The sequence below is a fragment of the Scyliorhinus canicula genome, chromosome 1, assembly GCF_902713615.1.
Source record: "Scyliorhinus canicula chromosome 1, sScyCan1.1, whole genome shotgun sequence".
NCBI lineage: Eukaryota > Metazoa > Chordata > Chondrichthyes > Carcharhiniformes > Scyliorhinidae > Scyliorhinus > Scyliorhinus canicula.
The window spans coordinates 237621855-237637994 of record NC_052146.1 but is presented as its reverse complement, the minus strand read 5'-3'; the positions used below and the strand labels follow the sequence as shown (position 1 = coordinate 237637994).

At 45.3% G+C, this 16140-nt stretch overlaps 1 protein-coding gene across 2 annotated transcripts in view; it reads right to left on the bottom strand.

Moving 5' to 3' along the window:
* LOC119972662 (ribosomal protein S6 kinase alpha-5-like) overlaps window positions 1-16140 on the bottom strand; it is a 163350-nt gene that overhangs the window by 30520 nt on the left and 116690 nt on the right. For both annotated transcript variants that reach the window (XM_038809746.1, XM_038809736.1), the window contains exons 7-9: window positions 12837-12940; window positions 10259-10409; window positions 1681-1839 (exon numbers count right to left, since the gene is read on the bottom strand). In XM_038809746.1, the coding sequence (XP_038665674.1) occupies window positions 1681-1839; window positions 10259-10409; window positions 12837-12940 (414 nt within the window). The remainder of the gene's footprint in view (window positions 1-1680; window positions 1840-10258; window positions 10410-12836; window positions 12941-16140) is intronic.

Genomic DNA, 16140 nt, shown 5'->3' with positions numbered 1-16140 from the left:
CATATCCGCTTTCAGCTGTCTCAAGTGTGCCAACACACAGGCTCTTTTGACCGACCCATTCAGTCAACGAACATTCCACGTAACTAGCCTGGTCGGGGGGCACCCCATCTCCCTCCCCTGTCGATCAGCCATGACCTTTCCAAGCCCAGCCCTTGACCCATGCCCCGCACCTCACCTGGCCCACCCCTTGGCAGCTACCGTCATCTACTCTCCTCCTCCAATCTCCTAAAAGTCCCCTCCTCATCAGCAGCTCCCCCCTTCACACCGACCCCCCCCCCCCCCCCCCCCCCCCCCCCACTACGTTAATCTTCAGCTCACCCCCACTTTGCTTCCGTGAACTAGCCCTCAGGGTGACAATGTTGCCAAAAAGGAGAGATTTTGAAAAATGTTGGGCATGGTCCACTGGCCGCATTACGCTCTCCCGACAGTCTTCACGCCTCGCGGGATTCACCCAAGTCCCACAAGGTATTGGAATCTGAAACACACCCACAAGGGCTTAGGCAAATTTATCTGGTATCCACCGACAATGCGGGATCCACCAGCCTGCCCAGTAAGGCTGCAGTCAGGCGCCGTTCAGCACTAGTCCACACAAACAGGACCAAGCAGAACCGCACCCAGGGAGTCTCCCGGGTCATTGGAGACCTTTCGGTGGTCAGGGTAAGTACAGGGTGGCCCCTTGACCCCCCCCCCCCGGAACATGGACACCTTGGCACTGCCACACTGGCACTGCCAATGTGCCTGGATGGCACTGCCAAGCTGGCAGGAGCACTGCCTGGGTGCCAGTGCAAGGCTGCCCAAGTGCAATGGTAGCATTGCCAAGGGCTCGGGGCGAGAGGGGCCATGCCCATGAAAGCAGGATGGGGGGGGGGAGAAACTGAAGAGGGGATACCTCCAGGGACCACATAGTGGGGTGCCCTCACTTGGAGGTGTGGGCTAGTGCCCATGTGTGTGGGGGGTGACATTGCCTATGGATGGGGGTTGTGGGGGACCCACAAGCTCACTTAGAGATCAGGGCACCCTTTCAAAATGGTGGCCCGATCTCAGAGTTCAGCTCCCCAGTGCGAAAAAAAATTCTAAGTGTAGGCTAAGCCGATGAGAAACTCCTCAGGGTCCAAAAAAAATGACTAAGTGTCATTGAATAACGGTAGGGAACTCGCCGGCAGACGGAGGGAAACTCTCTGAAAAACCTACCACAAATGACCTTGGAAATATTTCCAGAAAATCGCACCCGTTCTTTCAAAACAATTTCCAGATTACTGGGGTTAGGTTCCATGACCTTAATGCCTTTTGGTGGCCTTTCAATCATGCATTTGTCATAAATCACACTGTTACCAGGTTACCATTAGTTTTCAGCTCTGATGAAAAGTCAGACTTGAAATGGCAACTCAAGTTTTTCTCTCTACAATTTGAGAACTTGCAGCATTTTATTTTTATTTCAGATTTCCAGCAACTGCCGCCTTTTGCTTGAGTACCATTATTTCTCAGTCTAACTGCTGTGCAAACAATGATATAAATTGGCAATAGTCAATTTTGTGGTTAATTACTAAGTAAACAATCATAAATTCTATCCCATATCTTTTCAACAATTCCGTTATCTACTTATTGGTTTATCAATGTTTTATTTAACGTCTGAAAATACTTTAATGGTTATTGATAGAGATGTAGAATATTTTGACCTACCTTAAATAGATCTGTATGTTGAGGAAGGGCAGCAGGAGAATAGGCTGGATCCATTCTTGTAAACTCCTCTGCAAAGTTGCTGACGTCTAGTTCATTTTGGATAACTGGTTTGACTGGAGGTTTAATTGCCTTGATTGCTAAATCTCTCCAGTTTAGACCCTGAAGACATATTTGTAAACATATATTTAGAGAAAGCCTATAAATAACCACTTCAAATTATATTTGAGTCAGAGTTAAAAATACAAGTTGTTTAACATGAAATATGAAAAACCATCTTTTAGAAACTAATATTCACAAATTGTATGGTAGTATTAGCTTCATTCTTCAATCCCCAATACCTCCCATACAACTACTAACTTCTTTAATAGGATCCGAGAGGAGTAGCAATGGAACATTACATATTTTGATGTTTTGGGTGCAGCTTTATGGATCAATATTGGTTGCCAAGATGTGAAACAGCTATGGTTTCATAATTTAGAATAATGCTTCTGTTTCCCAACAATTGTTTTGAACAAGCAATCTAAATAAATAGATGCAACAGTTTAATTGTACATGGATAGTTACAACATGTATCTATAAAAAACATCTACCACATAAAAACATGAGAAACATGTGAGTTACCAATGTGTTTCTGACAGAGTTTGCTGAACAGAAGCATGGGTCACAGAACTAGACCAATAATGTTAATGGATCTATCTGAAAGCTGAGCTACCACTGAGGATGGTTCTATGCCAAGAATACCAATTTTGATTTATATTCCATAATCCTCAGCGAATACTTTGTTCATACCCAGTGTTGTCCAATATGTTAGCCGCTACCTGTGGCCAATTAAAAATGATGTGTATAATTTCAGCTATGGTTAGTAATTAAAAATGAATAATACACTACTGTTGAGCATCTGATCTGAATCCTCATATTCATGATGTATCCATGTGCACTTAACTTTTTGGATATTTGTTGACAAAAAGCCAAGATGGAAACCAGAGTGTGCAAGTGTGCTTTAATCGTCGTGTATAATTAACTTCCCAGGCAACTGCATGTTTATTATCTGCTTAAAATAGATTGCAATTTCAGCACCATGGAAACACTAGCAGCAGACAGGGATCCCCAATTCAACATGCAAATAACTGTGGCCAATAGGATATGCAAATTTTGGTTTATGGTCCAGAAATAATTTCAATCTGGAAACAAAGATGCATACAATGCAAATAGAAGAAGAAACAATATTTCCACTGAGGCAACATCTTGCTCAAAGCTTTGTTCTTCAAAAATGCTGAAATAAACAGTGTGCTGATAAAGAGATTCCATTTTACATACTGATCCTTTTTCAGTAGTAATTCAATTAATTCTAATAACCTTAGGTATTAACCAGTATGGTTATGGTTAAAACGGCCAGTTATTAGGACTTACAATGAATCAATAAACAGTACATCACAAACACCAATGTTTATAAAAGATACACTGTTAGGAAAGCACTGTTAGGAAAGCAAAGGTAGTTTTAAGGGATTTATACCTGTCTTGGTAGAGACTAGAAATAAAGTACAATTTTAAGTGGATTTAATTTAATGTTTCTGTGAGATATGTAGTGAGAGAGAAGGCAGTTCTCATAGCTCTGCAGTTTGTTTTCGAACACTAAAGAGGGAACATTTCTCCGTGCCTTGCTAGAGGAAAAGCCATACTATGGAGTAATGGTTAAGAAAACAAATTCTGGAAACCTAAAATGCAGCTAGTTAAGGAAACTAGAGAAGTGAAGCTTCCAAGAAGTCTGGAGTTAACAGAACAGAGGGAACTGGGAACAGAACAGATTGTTGTTCAGTAAAGTCACAGAGAGTTGGATTGCGTGAGGCCAGAAAGGTATCTGCAATAGCGCTAAGGTTTGAGAGAAATCACTCCAGTTTGGGAGATATAATTTGAAATAATTGTGGAAATTTGTGGCTGGACCTCGGAGTCTGTGTGAAGTCTTTAAGGAAAAGAAAACCTGAAAGGAAAGGCGTAAAACTTGAAAGCAAAACCTGGATGGCAGCAGCAAAGAGAAAGCATTATTTAAAATAAGATTTGGTTGGAAGTGTGACTTTTGAAAGCGGAATTTCAAATCACTTGTGTGGAAGCCGGAGTAATGTGAGACAAGGTGGATCACTGTATAAGAATCATCTGTCAGGAATATGAAGAGAAATCCACAGACATTCACTTGGGTTCATAGAGAAGTGTGTCTTACCACAGTCATCTTGTGTGCTTTAGAGTGACTTTGTGTGTTAATGAGACAATTGTATCTTAAAATGTATTTCGTAATCTGTGTTAATCTTTAAATTTGTGTATAATTGTTAAACTAAGGGCGAGTAAAGGAGTATTGTATCATAATCCAACTTTTTCATGTTTTTTTTGGAAATATTTTTTATTGAGTTTTCATATTTTATATCCAACAAATTACAAATTATTAGAAAAAAAACACGCAAAAATTGACATGTATATTTACAGGTAAGCATCTTCGTAATAACAACTGTGGCCGCCCCCTTTAACCGGCATACATATTTTACATTCCCCAATATGACCGAGGCACATGTTTGTAGGCATTTGTTTACAATTTGGTTTTGGGCCTTAGCTTGCCATCAGACTGTCGCTTGTGGCTTTGTCCTTCCTTTTTTTTTGGAATAATTTTTATTCAAGTTTTCATCAACAAATTTTTATCACAACAGAGAAAAACAGTAACCCCTCACCTCCAATACAAAAACAATAAATTAACAAGAAAAATAAATAATCGTAAAACCATGCGAACAAACCCCCATAATGAACCCGTAGCCCCCCCCCCCCCCCCCCCCCCCCTCCGGCTACCTTCCCCCGATTCCCGTCCATTTTCCCCTGATTCTTGGCCACCCGACTGTTCTTCCTCTTGTTCGTTGGTCACAAACAGGCCCCGGAACAATTGCATGAATGGCTCCCACGTTCTGTGGAAGCCATCGTCTGACCCTCGGATGGCGAGTTTGATTTTCTCCATTTGGAGAGATTCCGAGAGGTCGGACAGCCAGTCTGCAGCTCTGGGCGGTGCTGCTGACCGCCAGCCAAACGGGATTCTACGGCGGGCGATCAGGGAGGCAAAGGCAAGGGCGTCCGCCCTCCTCCCCAGGAATAGATCTGGCTGGTCTGAAACCCCGAAGACTGCCACTATCGGGCATGGCTCCACCCTCACCCCCACCACTTTGGACATAGCCTCGAAGAAGGCTGTCCAGTACTCCACAAGTCTGGGGCAAGACCAGAACATGTGGGCGTGGTTGGCCAGGCCTCTTTGGCACCGTTCACATCTGTCCTCCACCTCCGGGAAGAACCTACTCATACGGTTTCTTGTTAAGTGGGCTCTATGTACCACGTTTAGTTGCGTCAGGCTGAGCCTTGCGCACGTGGAGGTGGAGTTGACCCTATGCAGTGCTTTGCTCCAGAGTCCCCACCCCATCTCAATCCCCAGGTCATCCTCCCATTTCATTCTTGTTGCGTCCAGTACGGTGTCGTCCCTTTCTACCAGTCGGTCATACATGTCGCTACAGTTCCCTTTCTCGAGGATACTTGCATCCAGTAGGTCTTCCAGTAGTGTCTGTCGTGGCAGTTGTGGGTACGTCCTTGTCTCCTTTCGTAAGAAGTTTTTGAGCTTCAGGTACCGTAGCTCGTTCCCCCCGGCTAGCCGAAATTTCTCTGTCAGTTCGTCTAGTGTTGCGATCCTGTCGTCCGTGTATAGGTCCCTGACTGTCAGTGTCCCCCCGTCCTGCCTCCACCTTTTGAAGGTGGCGTCAGTCAGTGCTGGTGTGAACCTATGGTTGTTGCAGATGGGAGCCTTGTCCGACATTTTGGTCAGGCCAAATTGCTGCCGCAGTTGGTTCCAGGATTGGAGGGTGGCTGTCACCACTGGGCTGCTGGAGTGTTTTTTGGGTGGGGATGGGAGTGCTGCCGTGGCGAGGGCACGGAGGGAGGTCCCCATGCAGGAGGCCTCCTCCGCATGCACCCACTCGGCTTCTGGCTCCTGGATCCATCCCCTTACTCGCTCCGCTGTTGCCGCCCAGTGTTAGAATTGTAGGTTCGGGAGGGCTAGCCATCCCCGGATTTTGTTTTTTGTAGGACCTTCTTTGGGATCCGAGCCTTTTTACCCCCCCATACGAACACCATGATAAGTTTGTCCAGCGCTTTGAAAAAGGCCTTGGGGATGTAGATTGGAATGGATCTAAACAGGAAGAGGAACCTGGGCAGTACGTTCATTTTGATCGTCTGGACTCTCCCCGTGAGGGAGAGTGGGAGTGTGTTCCATCTTTGCAGGTCCTTTTTTACTTCCTCCGTCAGGCTGGTGAGGTTCCATTTGTGGATCCCTTTCCAGTCATGGGCTGGCTATTTGGATCCCCAAGTAGCGGAATTTGTGTTGGGCTTGTTTGAACAGCAGCCCCTTTAGTGCTGCCCCCCCCCCCCCCCCCCCCCCCTGCGGGTGTACTGGGAAGATCTCGCTTTTGCTCATGTTGAGTTTGTAGCCCGAGAAGACGCCAAACACTTTCAGGAGCGCGATGATTCCGTCCATGCTGCTTTGTGGGTCCGAAATGTAGAGGAGCAGATCATCTGCATAGAGTGAGACTCTGTGCTCTCTGCCTCCCCTTCGGATCCCCCTCCAATTTTTTGCTGCCCTGAGCGCGATTGCTAGCGGTTCAATTGCTAGTGCGAACAGCAGCGGGGACAGTGGGCATCCTTGTCTGGTGCCCCTGTGCAGCTGGAAGTATTGGGAGTTGGTATTGTTGGTCCGTACGCTCACCATGGGAGCGTTGTATAGGAGCTTTACCCAAGCAGTGAACCCTGTTCCAAGCCCGAACCGCTCCAGTACCTCTATGAGGTATTTCCATTCGTCTCTGTCGAAGGCCTTTTCTGCGTCCAGGGAGACGGTCACCTCTTGTGTTCTCTCCCCGGAGGGGGTCATTATCACGTTCAGCAGACACCTGATGTTCGAGGTAAGCTGTCTACCTTTGACGAAGCCCGTCTGGTCCTCTGTGACCACCTCAGGTACACAGTCTTCTAGCCTTTTGGCTAGGATTTTGGCCAGTATTTTGGCGTCTGCGTTCAGCAGAGATATGGGTCTGTATGACCCACATTCCGTTGGGTCTTTGTCTTTCTTAGGTATCAGCGAGATTGAGCCCTGTGCTAACGTGGGTGGCAGTGTGCCCCTAGCTAGCGAGTCTGTGAACATCTCCCGCAGGTGCGGGGCCAGCGCTGTCGCAAATCTTTTGTAGAAGTCCGCCGGGAATCCGTCCGGTCCCGGCGCCTTCCCCGTCTGCATGGAGCTAATACTGTCCATGATCTCTCCTAGTGCTAGTGGTGCTTCCAGGTCCTGTTTTCTGCCCTCTCCCACGACTGGTATGTCCAGTCCATCAAGGAACCGGTTCATCTCAGCCTGCCCCGTTGGGGGTTCTGAGGTGTACAGCTCTTGGTAGAAGGCCTTGAAGCTTTTGTTAATCCTCTCTGGTTCTGTTTCCAACGTGCCTCTGGTACCCCTGATTTGCGCAATTTCTCTGGTGGCTGCCTGCTTTCTCAGCTGGTGTGCCAACAGGCTTTGTCTCCGTGTTCGTACAGGGACCCGCGCGCCTGGCGGAGTTGGTGCACTGTTTTCCTGGTGGAGAGCAGGTCAAAGTTCCTTTGTAGTTCTTTCCTCTCCGCCAGGAGCTCTACGGTCGGGGCCTCGGAGTATTTACGGTCTACCTCCAGTATGGAGTCGACCAGCTTCTGCCTAGCCACCCTTTCCTCCCTATCTCTTCGCGCTTTGAAGGCAATGATTTCCCCTCTTAGTACTGCCTTAAGCGCTTCCCAGAACGTGGAGGGTGAGACCTCCCCGTTTTGGTTGTTCTCCGTGTACTCTGCTATGGCCCGCGCTATCCTTTCACTGAAGGCCTTGTCAGCTAGGAAGGCACCGTCCAACCTCCATGTGGGGCGCTGGGCCCTTCCCGTCTCTAGCCGCACGTCCATGTAGTGTGGAGCGTGGTCTGATATCACAATTGCGGAGTATTCCACTTTATCTATCCCTGGAAGCACCTTTTTCCCCACCACAAAGAAGTTAATTCTGGTGAACACGTTGTGTACTGGGGAGAAGAAGGAGAATTCTTTCTCCCCCGGTGGGCGAACCTCCAGGGGTCCACTGCTCCCATCTGCTCCATAAAGTGACTGAGTTCCCTTGCCATGCTTGAGGTTTTCCCCGTTTTGGGGTTTGATCTGTCCGTCTTTGGATCCTGTACACAGTTGAAGTCCCCCCCCCATGATTAGTCGATGCATCGCTATGTCCGGGATTTCTGCCATGGTCTTTTTGATGAAACTCGTGTCGTCCCAGTTGGGCGCGTACACGTTGACTAGAACTACCGGTGCCCCATCCAGGGCCCCGCTGACCATGACATACCGCCCCTCTGGGTCTGTGACCATCTTTGTCGCCCTAAACACTGTCCTCTTGCCGATCAGGATCACCACCCCCCGGCCCTTGTCCCATAGCAGGAATGGTAGGTTTGTCCCACCCAGCCCTTTCTTACCCACAGTTGGTCCTGCTCCCTCAGGTGCGTCTCTTGGAGGAAGACTATGTCGGCCCTCATATTTCTGAGGTGGGTGAGGACTCTGGATCTCTTCACTGGGCCGTTAAGTCCCCTTACGTTCCAGGTGATTATCCTGGTGGGGGGCTTCTGCCCCCTCGTTCCTGTGGGATTAACCATATTTATCTGGTGGACGTGCCCCTGCCCTCTGGGGTTTCCCTTTGTTAGGGGGCCGTCCAGGATGGCCGCTATCACTGCTCTCCCCATGCGGTCGGGTCTCTGTGCTCCGGGGTTTCCCCTTGTCCCGGGGGCACCCGCCATGGCCGTCCACTGTGTGTCCGCCATGCGGGTAGTCCCCTGCACTCTGGGGGCCCTCTTCGCCCACAGACCGTAACTTTTTCATGTTTAATACATTTTTTTTGTTGGCAAAACCAATTAGCGGTCCTGTGACTCTGTTCTTCTATGTTTTATTTAAAAAAGTAAAGGTTTTGGTCTTTTGTGCCAGGGTTCGATGCTGAGGTTTACCCGTCCAGTTGCAACACTAACTGGGATCGTAACAATCTCAGAACATGGAAACCTGCATCAGCATTTGGGCACATTGCCAAAAGCAAGATATCACAAACTTTAAAAAAAGTTTGCAAAGCATATTTGCTACAATATGATTATTTATGATGAAATTGATATTTCTCTTAATTGTCAAAGGAAACCTTCAGGAGGGTTTACATTAAGCAAATGATGGCAGACGTGCTCAGTGGTGTTAAATCTTCTTGTTTAGTATCAGCCTTGCCTCAGTGTAAGCTAACCCCCCAGAATTTGAGTCAAACTCATAGAAGAGGATGCTTTTTTCAATTCTATCAAAAAGGATTTTTGTGGCACAACAGTTGTTAGATTCTGTTCATTTTCCTTGTCTAGTTATTCTTACAAGTAAAACTTCTATTTATAAGGCCCCTGGGCTGAATGGGTACCCGACGGAATTTTATGAGAAATTTGCGGCAAACCTGGCACCACATCTGTTGCGGTCGTTTAATGACGCACTGGAGAAGCGGGAGTTACCGGAGACGATGACGCAGGCAGCAATCACACTAATCCCCTAAATAGGGAAGGATCATGCGGAATGTGGATCGTATAGATCCTTATCACTATTGAACACGGATGTGAAAGTATTGGCTAAGTTGTTGGCGCGGAGGATGGAGAACTGTGTCCCGGGGTGGTTGCAGAAGATCAAACAGGTTCATGAAGGGCAGGCAGCTCGCGAGTAATATAAGATGGCTCTTGAATGTGGTGATGAATCCGCCGAGGGCTCTGGTACCGGAGGTGGTGGTGTCCATGGACGCGGAGAAAGCATTTGATTGGGTGGAGTGGCGGTACTTGTTCGAAGTTTTGGGAAGATTTGGGTTTGGGCCGAGATTTGTGGCATGGGTGTGGTTGCTGTATGTGCCACCACATAGTGGTTCTTTCAGGGGATAGCAGATTAGTGTGAGAGGTGTGGGCGGGGGCCAGCGAATCACGCAAACATGTTTTAGGGTTGCGAAAAATTGGGAAGATTCAGGGTGGGAGTGTTCGCGGTCTTAGCAGGGATAGTGGAGGAGGAGGTGGACCCGCACCCTTTGGTGGCGATATTTGGGGTTTCAGAGAAGCCGGAGCTCATGGAGAGGAGGAAGGCCGATGTCGTGGTCTTCGCCTCTCTGATTGCACAGCGGCAAATTTTGCTGGAGCGGCAGTCGGCATCGCCACCGGGGGTAGCAGCATGGTTGGGTGACCTGTACGACTTCCTACGGTTAGAGAAGATAAAGTATGAGTTAAGGGGCTCAGCAGGGAGTTTAAGAAAAGGTGGGGGATGTTTGTGACCGTGTATGAGGAGCTATTCGTTGCGGGGGGTGGGTGATGGGGGGAGGGGGGTGTAAAAGGGGAAAGGCCTGTACAGACTGTGTAGTTGATTGTAGGGAAGTATGTTTCCCAGGGTGTTTATTTGCTGTAACCTGCTTTGATGCACATTTGTAATAAAATATGTTTTTAAAAAAAACTGGAGTAATTTCTGAGTGATACAGCACCTGGAAAAAGGCATGAGATTTTATCTCTCCAGCTCCAGTTGGCCCTGAACCAAGCCTTTGTTTAGGATTTTTCTTCAACAGCTTCTGTATTAAATTCTTGGCAGTGGGCTGAATCTCTACAGAGAATGGAGGGTCATTTTTTAAGATTCGCCTGAGAAAGAACACAATTATTATTTCAAGACTTGTATTTGAAAGACAATTCCACAATTAACAAGAATGAAACATCTGCAATATTTAGAATGGAAATTTAGTCGGATTAAGCTGATATAATTTACATAAAGGAAAACAATCTGATATTTTGAGGATAAACTTGCTACCACTGACAATGAATGCTAATAGTTCCTCCAAATTTGCTTGAAGCTGTGCATAGCTTGGCATTTCACTATAACAATTTTTTGGTTCATGGAAGTAAAGATTCCCTTCTAACTTGAGTCTGAGAAACGCTGTATGCCTAGCTGCTACTGTGAGTGATTCAAAGCAGTCTTGGCAAATGTCTGTATACTGTATTTCCTGTGACTTCTCCACCTCTAACCCTTTTGATGTAGGAAGGTTCACTGCCTTCATTCATCACTTCCTGATAGGGCCATTCCTCAAATTTGGAACTCAGCAATGTGGAAATCATTGGAAGCGATGTTCCCCTACTTGTGCACAACATGGGCTTTAAACAAAAGAATTTTAAAATCTATTCAATCCGGAAAATGTAAATCTCAATTAAAAATGAATTTAATCTTAACTTTTTTTCTTATCCTCATTTATTCACTTGTGTGAAAATCTTAAAACTTCAAACAGTTGGTAAAATGCATCTGTGAATTTATTAATGTATAGTACAGAAAATGTTAATATTTAGTGTTGCAACTCAAACATCAGTGGAATGCAAAATGTTACTCAGACAAATGGGAAAACTGGAGTTTAAATAAAAAATAGATCTATTACCAAAAATTAATTTGGAATGGTGAAAATTTGCATGCAGTTACATATAGTGAATACAGATCCAAAGCTATTATTAGATACTTGTGCAATTTATGAATAGTGCTGAAGGCTCAGTGGTTTCATTATGTAAAGTCTATGTTACCTGGGCGGCACGGTGGTACAGTGGCTAGCACTGCTGCCTCACGGCACTGAGGACCAGGGTTCGTTCCCGGCCCCGGGTCACTGTCTGTGTGGAGTGTGCACATTCTCCCCTTTTCTGCATGGGTCTCACCCCCACAACCCAAAGATGTGCAGGGTAGGTGGATTGGCCACGCTCAATTGCCCCTTAGTTAGAAAAAGAATTGGGTACTCTAAATTTTTTTAAAAAAGTTTTATGTTACCTTATGTTGTTTTACATGTGTTCAGATTTAAATTGCAAAATAGTTTCAATATGCATGCTCGATCTGAATCACTGGCTTCTTTTGAGATCTGTGTAACCTTGCATAGTCTGTTGATAGGTGCACTGTTGTAAAGGTAGCTTGTGGCAAACTGTACGCGTTTCAGATTAATAATTGCAGCAGGAATGTTGTCTCCACTGCATGTGGAAATAAGTACAGTATATCCTGCTGCAATCTCACATCCTGTGTGAAAAAACAATTTGCTGCAACCCTTTCCTCCTTAAACCTCATATCTTACAGGAATAGCTGTTGGTACAATGTTTTCTGGGACATTGCTGGAACATTAAGCTTCAGTTGTGGTTGTTGACAGGAAGGAGATGGTTGCTTGAATTGGTTAATCTTACCCTAGAGTCAATTAACTCTGCAAGAAGGTAGCTAAAATAGCCCGTCTTTAAGCAATGTGGATGTATATTTCAGAGATCGTAATAGAGTGCTTTTTCAATAAAGATTTCAGTGGCATATTTTTAAAGTTCAAAGAATGATTTTCTTGAGGCATTATATAGTTTGATAATCAAAGCAATATATTCAAGCAGAAGAGGAAAGAAGCATGAATTACAACCTCAGTAATCACAAACTTAATGATGCCTGATTTTGGGCTCTTTTGAATTATTGTTTTGAAATGAAAATGAAATGAAAATCGCTTATTGTCACGAGTAGGCTTCAATGAAGTTACTGTGAAAAGCCCCTAGTCGCCACATTCCGGCGCCTGTCCGGGGAGGCTGGTACGGGAATAGAGGCTGGTACGGGAATACGGGTATAGTTACACTATATGTAACTGCATGCAAATTTTCACCATTCCAAATTAATTTTTGGTAATAGATCTATTTTTTATTTAAACTCCAGTTTTCCCATTTGTCTGAGTAACATTTTGCATTCCACTGATGTTTGAGTTGCAACACTAAATATTAACATTTTCTGTACTATACATTTCTTAGTGGTGGTGCTGGTATTTGTCTTGATTCAAAAAGGGCACATGTCACTATAGCACTAAAAGTGGTCATACAACATTGTGCAACTCAGATTGCCCTTCCTTCCTATATGAATAAAACAAATGTGGAAATGTTGAAAAATCAGACTGTACAAAGGGATTAAATGTTAAAAAAAAATAATGTTTCATTCAATAAATTGTACATCAGAGCCACTTTTGTGCTTCTTCTCATTGTGTTCAACAGTGTAATTTCTGTAGAATAAGAAAATATTATCAATGCCACCTTGAGATTTCCGACTGAGAATTTTTTGCACCATCCACAGTGAAAGGCGACGCTCCCGTCAATAGCTCATACACAAGGACCCCAAGACTCCACCAATCAACTGCCTGTTGAGAAGCAATTAAATAACTTGTGTCAGTTCTGGCTCAGTGGTAGCATTTTCATCAAAATGTTGTGGGTCCAAGTCCCACTATAGATTTCAACATATACATAAAGCTGACACTCCAGTTCAGTATTGAAGGAGAGTTGCATTGATGAAGGTGTTATCTTTCAGATGGGACATTAAATCAAGACTTAATTTTCCCTCTCAGGTAGAGGCAAAAGATTCCATGTTGAAACGGTGGAGAGTTCCCCTGCTATCCTGACCAATATTTATCCCTTAACCAATAAAAAAAATGGATCATTATCGCATTGCTTTATGTGGAGCTTGCAGTGTGCAAGCTGGTTGCTACTTCTCAATTAAAACAGTGACTACACAATAACTGCAAAGTGCTTTGGGATGTCCTGAGGTTGTGAAAGACACGAATATAAAAACCAGCTCTTTCTTTAACAATAACAAGAAATAAAGATTTCTCAAATTAATAGATAGCTATTTTAATGCAGATAGGCTACAGTTACATGCCTAAAATGAACTATTACTTCCCAAAACTTATTAGAGGTGTTAAGTAAAATTAGGCTTTTTTTCTGCTTAAAATCCAGAACGCACCAGATTCCAGGGTATGAGGGGGAGAAAAAGGACACATGGATGCACAAATTCAGTCTCCATTTCATTTGAACATAACATGCATTTCCATCAGTAATCTCAGGTTAGGGCTCAGCATTTCACTATGCATGCACTATAGCACTGTCTTGGATGTGGTATATCTGGATTTCCAGAAAGCTTTTGACAAGGTGCCACACAAAAGGCTGCTGCATAAGATAAAGATGCATGGCATTAAGGGTAAAGTAGTAGCATGGATAGAAGATTGGTTAATTAATAGAAAGCAAAGAGTGGGGATTAATGGGTGTTTCTCTGGTTGGCAATCAGTAGCTAGTGGTGTCCCTGTTGGGATCCGTGTTGGGCTCACAATTGTTCACAATTTACATAGATGATTTGGAGTTGGGGACCAAGCGCAATGTGTCCAAATTTGCAGATGACACTAAGATGAGTGGTAAAGCGAAAAGTGCAGAGGATACTGGAAGTCTGCAGAGGGATTTGGATAGGTTAAGTGAATGGGCCAGGGTCTGGCAAATGGAATACAATGTTGACAAATGTGAGGTTATCCATTTTGGTAGGAATAACAGAAAACGGGATTATTATTTAAACAATAAAATATTAAAGCATGCTGCTGTGCAGAGAGACCTGGGTGTGCTAGTGCATGAATCACAGAAAGTTGGTTTACAGGTGCAACAGGTGATTAAGGCGGCAAATGGAATTTTGTCCTTCATTGCTAGAGGGATGGAGTTTAAGACTAGGGAGGTTATGCTGCAATTGTATAAGGTGTTAGTGAGGCCACACCTGGAGTATTGTGTTCAGTTTTGGTCTCCTTACTTGAGAAAGGACGTACTGGCACTGGAGGGCGTGCAGAGGAGATTCACGAGGTTAATCCCAGAGCTGAAGGGGTTGGATTACATGGAGAGGTTGAGTAGACTGGAACTGTACTCATTGGAATTTAGAAGGATGAGGGGGGATCTTATCGAAACATTTAAAATTATGAAGGGAATAGATAGGATAGATGCGGGCAGGTTGTTTCCACTGGCGGGTGAAAGCAGAACTAGGGGGCATAGCCTCAAAATAAGGCGAAGTAGATTTAGGACTGAGTTTAGGAGGAACTTCTTCACCCAAAGGGTTGTGAATCTATGGAATTCCTTGCCCAGTGAAGCAGTTGAGGCTCCTTCATTAAATGTTTTTAAGGTAAAGATAGATAGTTTTTTGAAGAAAAAAGGGATTAAGGGTTATGGTGTTCGGGCCGGAAAGTGGAGCTGAGTCCACAAAAGATCAGCCATGATCTCATTGAATGGCGGAGCAGGCTTGAGGGGCCAGATGGCCTACTCCTGCTCCTAGTTCTTATGTTCTTATGTTCATCAACAACCTTGTCAATAGGGCCCAAGCCATTTGCTCTGTATCCAAGCTTGATGCTGAAATAGGGCACATCAAAGACATCCTGTGGGATAATCAGATCATTTTGCACCGTACATAGTGAACCTTTATACTCTAAAGTGCCTATTTTTTAAAGTATGTCAGGAAAAGCTATCCTTAATTTTACTAACTGCTGGTATGTTGTCAATTTTAAATGCAATACATTGGTTATTTATGGACAAAACCTAGGAGAATGGGACATTTTATAGTGTGTCCATTAGCTACGCTTTCCCCCTTCACTTTTTAGCTTAAATGTTTTGCCCTGAAAAGTTACATCAGGTGTGAAATGATGAAAACACGATGAGGGCAACGGGGCATCTCACCCAGGTCCTTACAGAGCGGCAGAACCAACAATCCAGGACCGGGATTCTCCCCTACCCGGCAGGGCGGGGGGGGGATCCCAGCGTGTCGGAGTGGTGTGAACCACTCCGGCTTCGGGCCGCCCCAAAGGTGTGGAAGTTTCTGCACCTTTAGGGGCCAAGCCCTCACATTGAGGGGCTAGGCCCGCGCTGGAGTGGTTCCCACTCCGCCGGCTGGCGTGAAAACGGCCTTTGGCGCCACTCGAGTCGGGGCCGAAAGGACTTTGCAGGCTGGCGTAAGTCCGCGCATGCGCCGGAGCGTCAACGGCTGGCCGGAGAATCGCCGCGGGGGGCCTGCCGACCGGGGGCGGAGAATTCTGGACGCGGCGGGGGCGGGATTGACGCCGGCCCCAGGCGAATCCCGCCCCAGGTCCTTCACCAATGAAATTTAAGGATCGAGAAATAAACAAATGCCGAAGGAGGGCAAACTAGAGTGAATAAAATTGGGTACAAAGAGAGAAATAAAAGAGATACAAGAGACAGAAGAAAAAGTGAGGCAAAAAAGGAAAAGCAGAAACAATTTAATGTTTAAAGATCTCCAACAACAATGTACTTATTTGTAGAAATTAAACTTCAGAGGGCATGATTCTCGGGAAAAAATTCTAAGTATAATAGTGAGCGGGAATTGACGCTCAGCCCAGCGAGGCCGACATTGCAATTCAACGTTAATTGGTCCACTTAACAAGGCCTTATGCGTTTCTTGCAGGAAATGAAGGCTCGGCAACTGATTCGCTGGGACTGCGCTCGCCAGCTCCCCGCTAACAAGGTCGAGCAGTACTTAAACTGCACTTGCTCAGCCAACCCCAGCCAGCTCGCAATAATGGCGCCG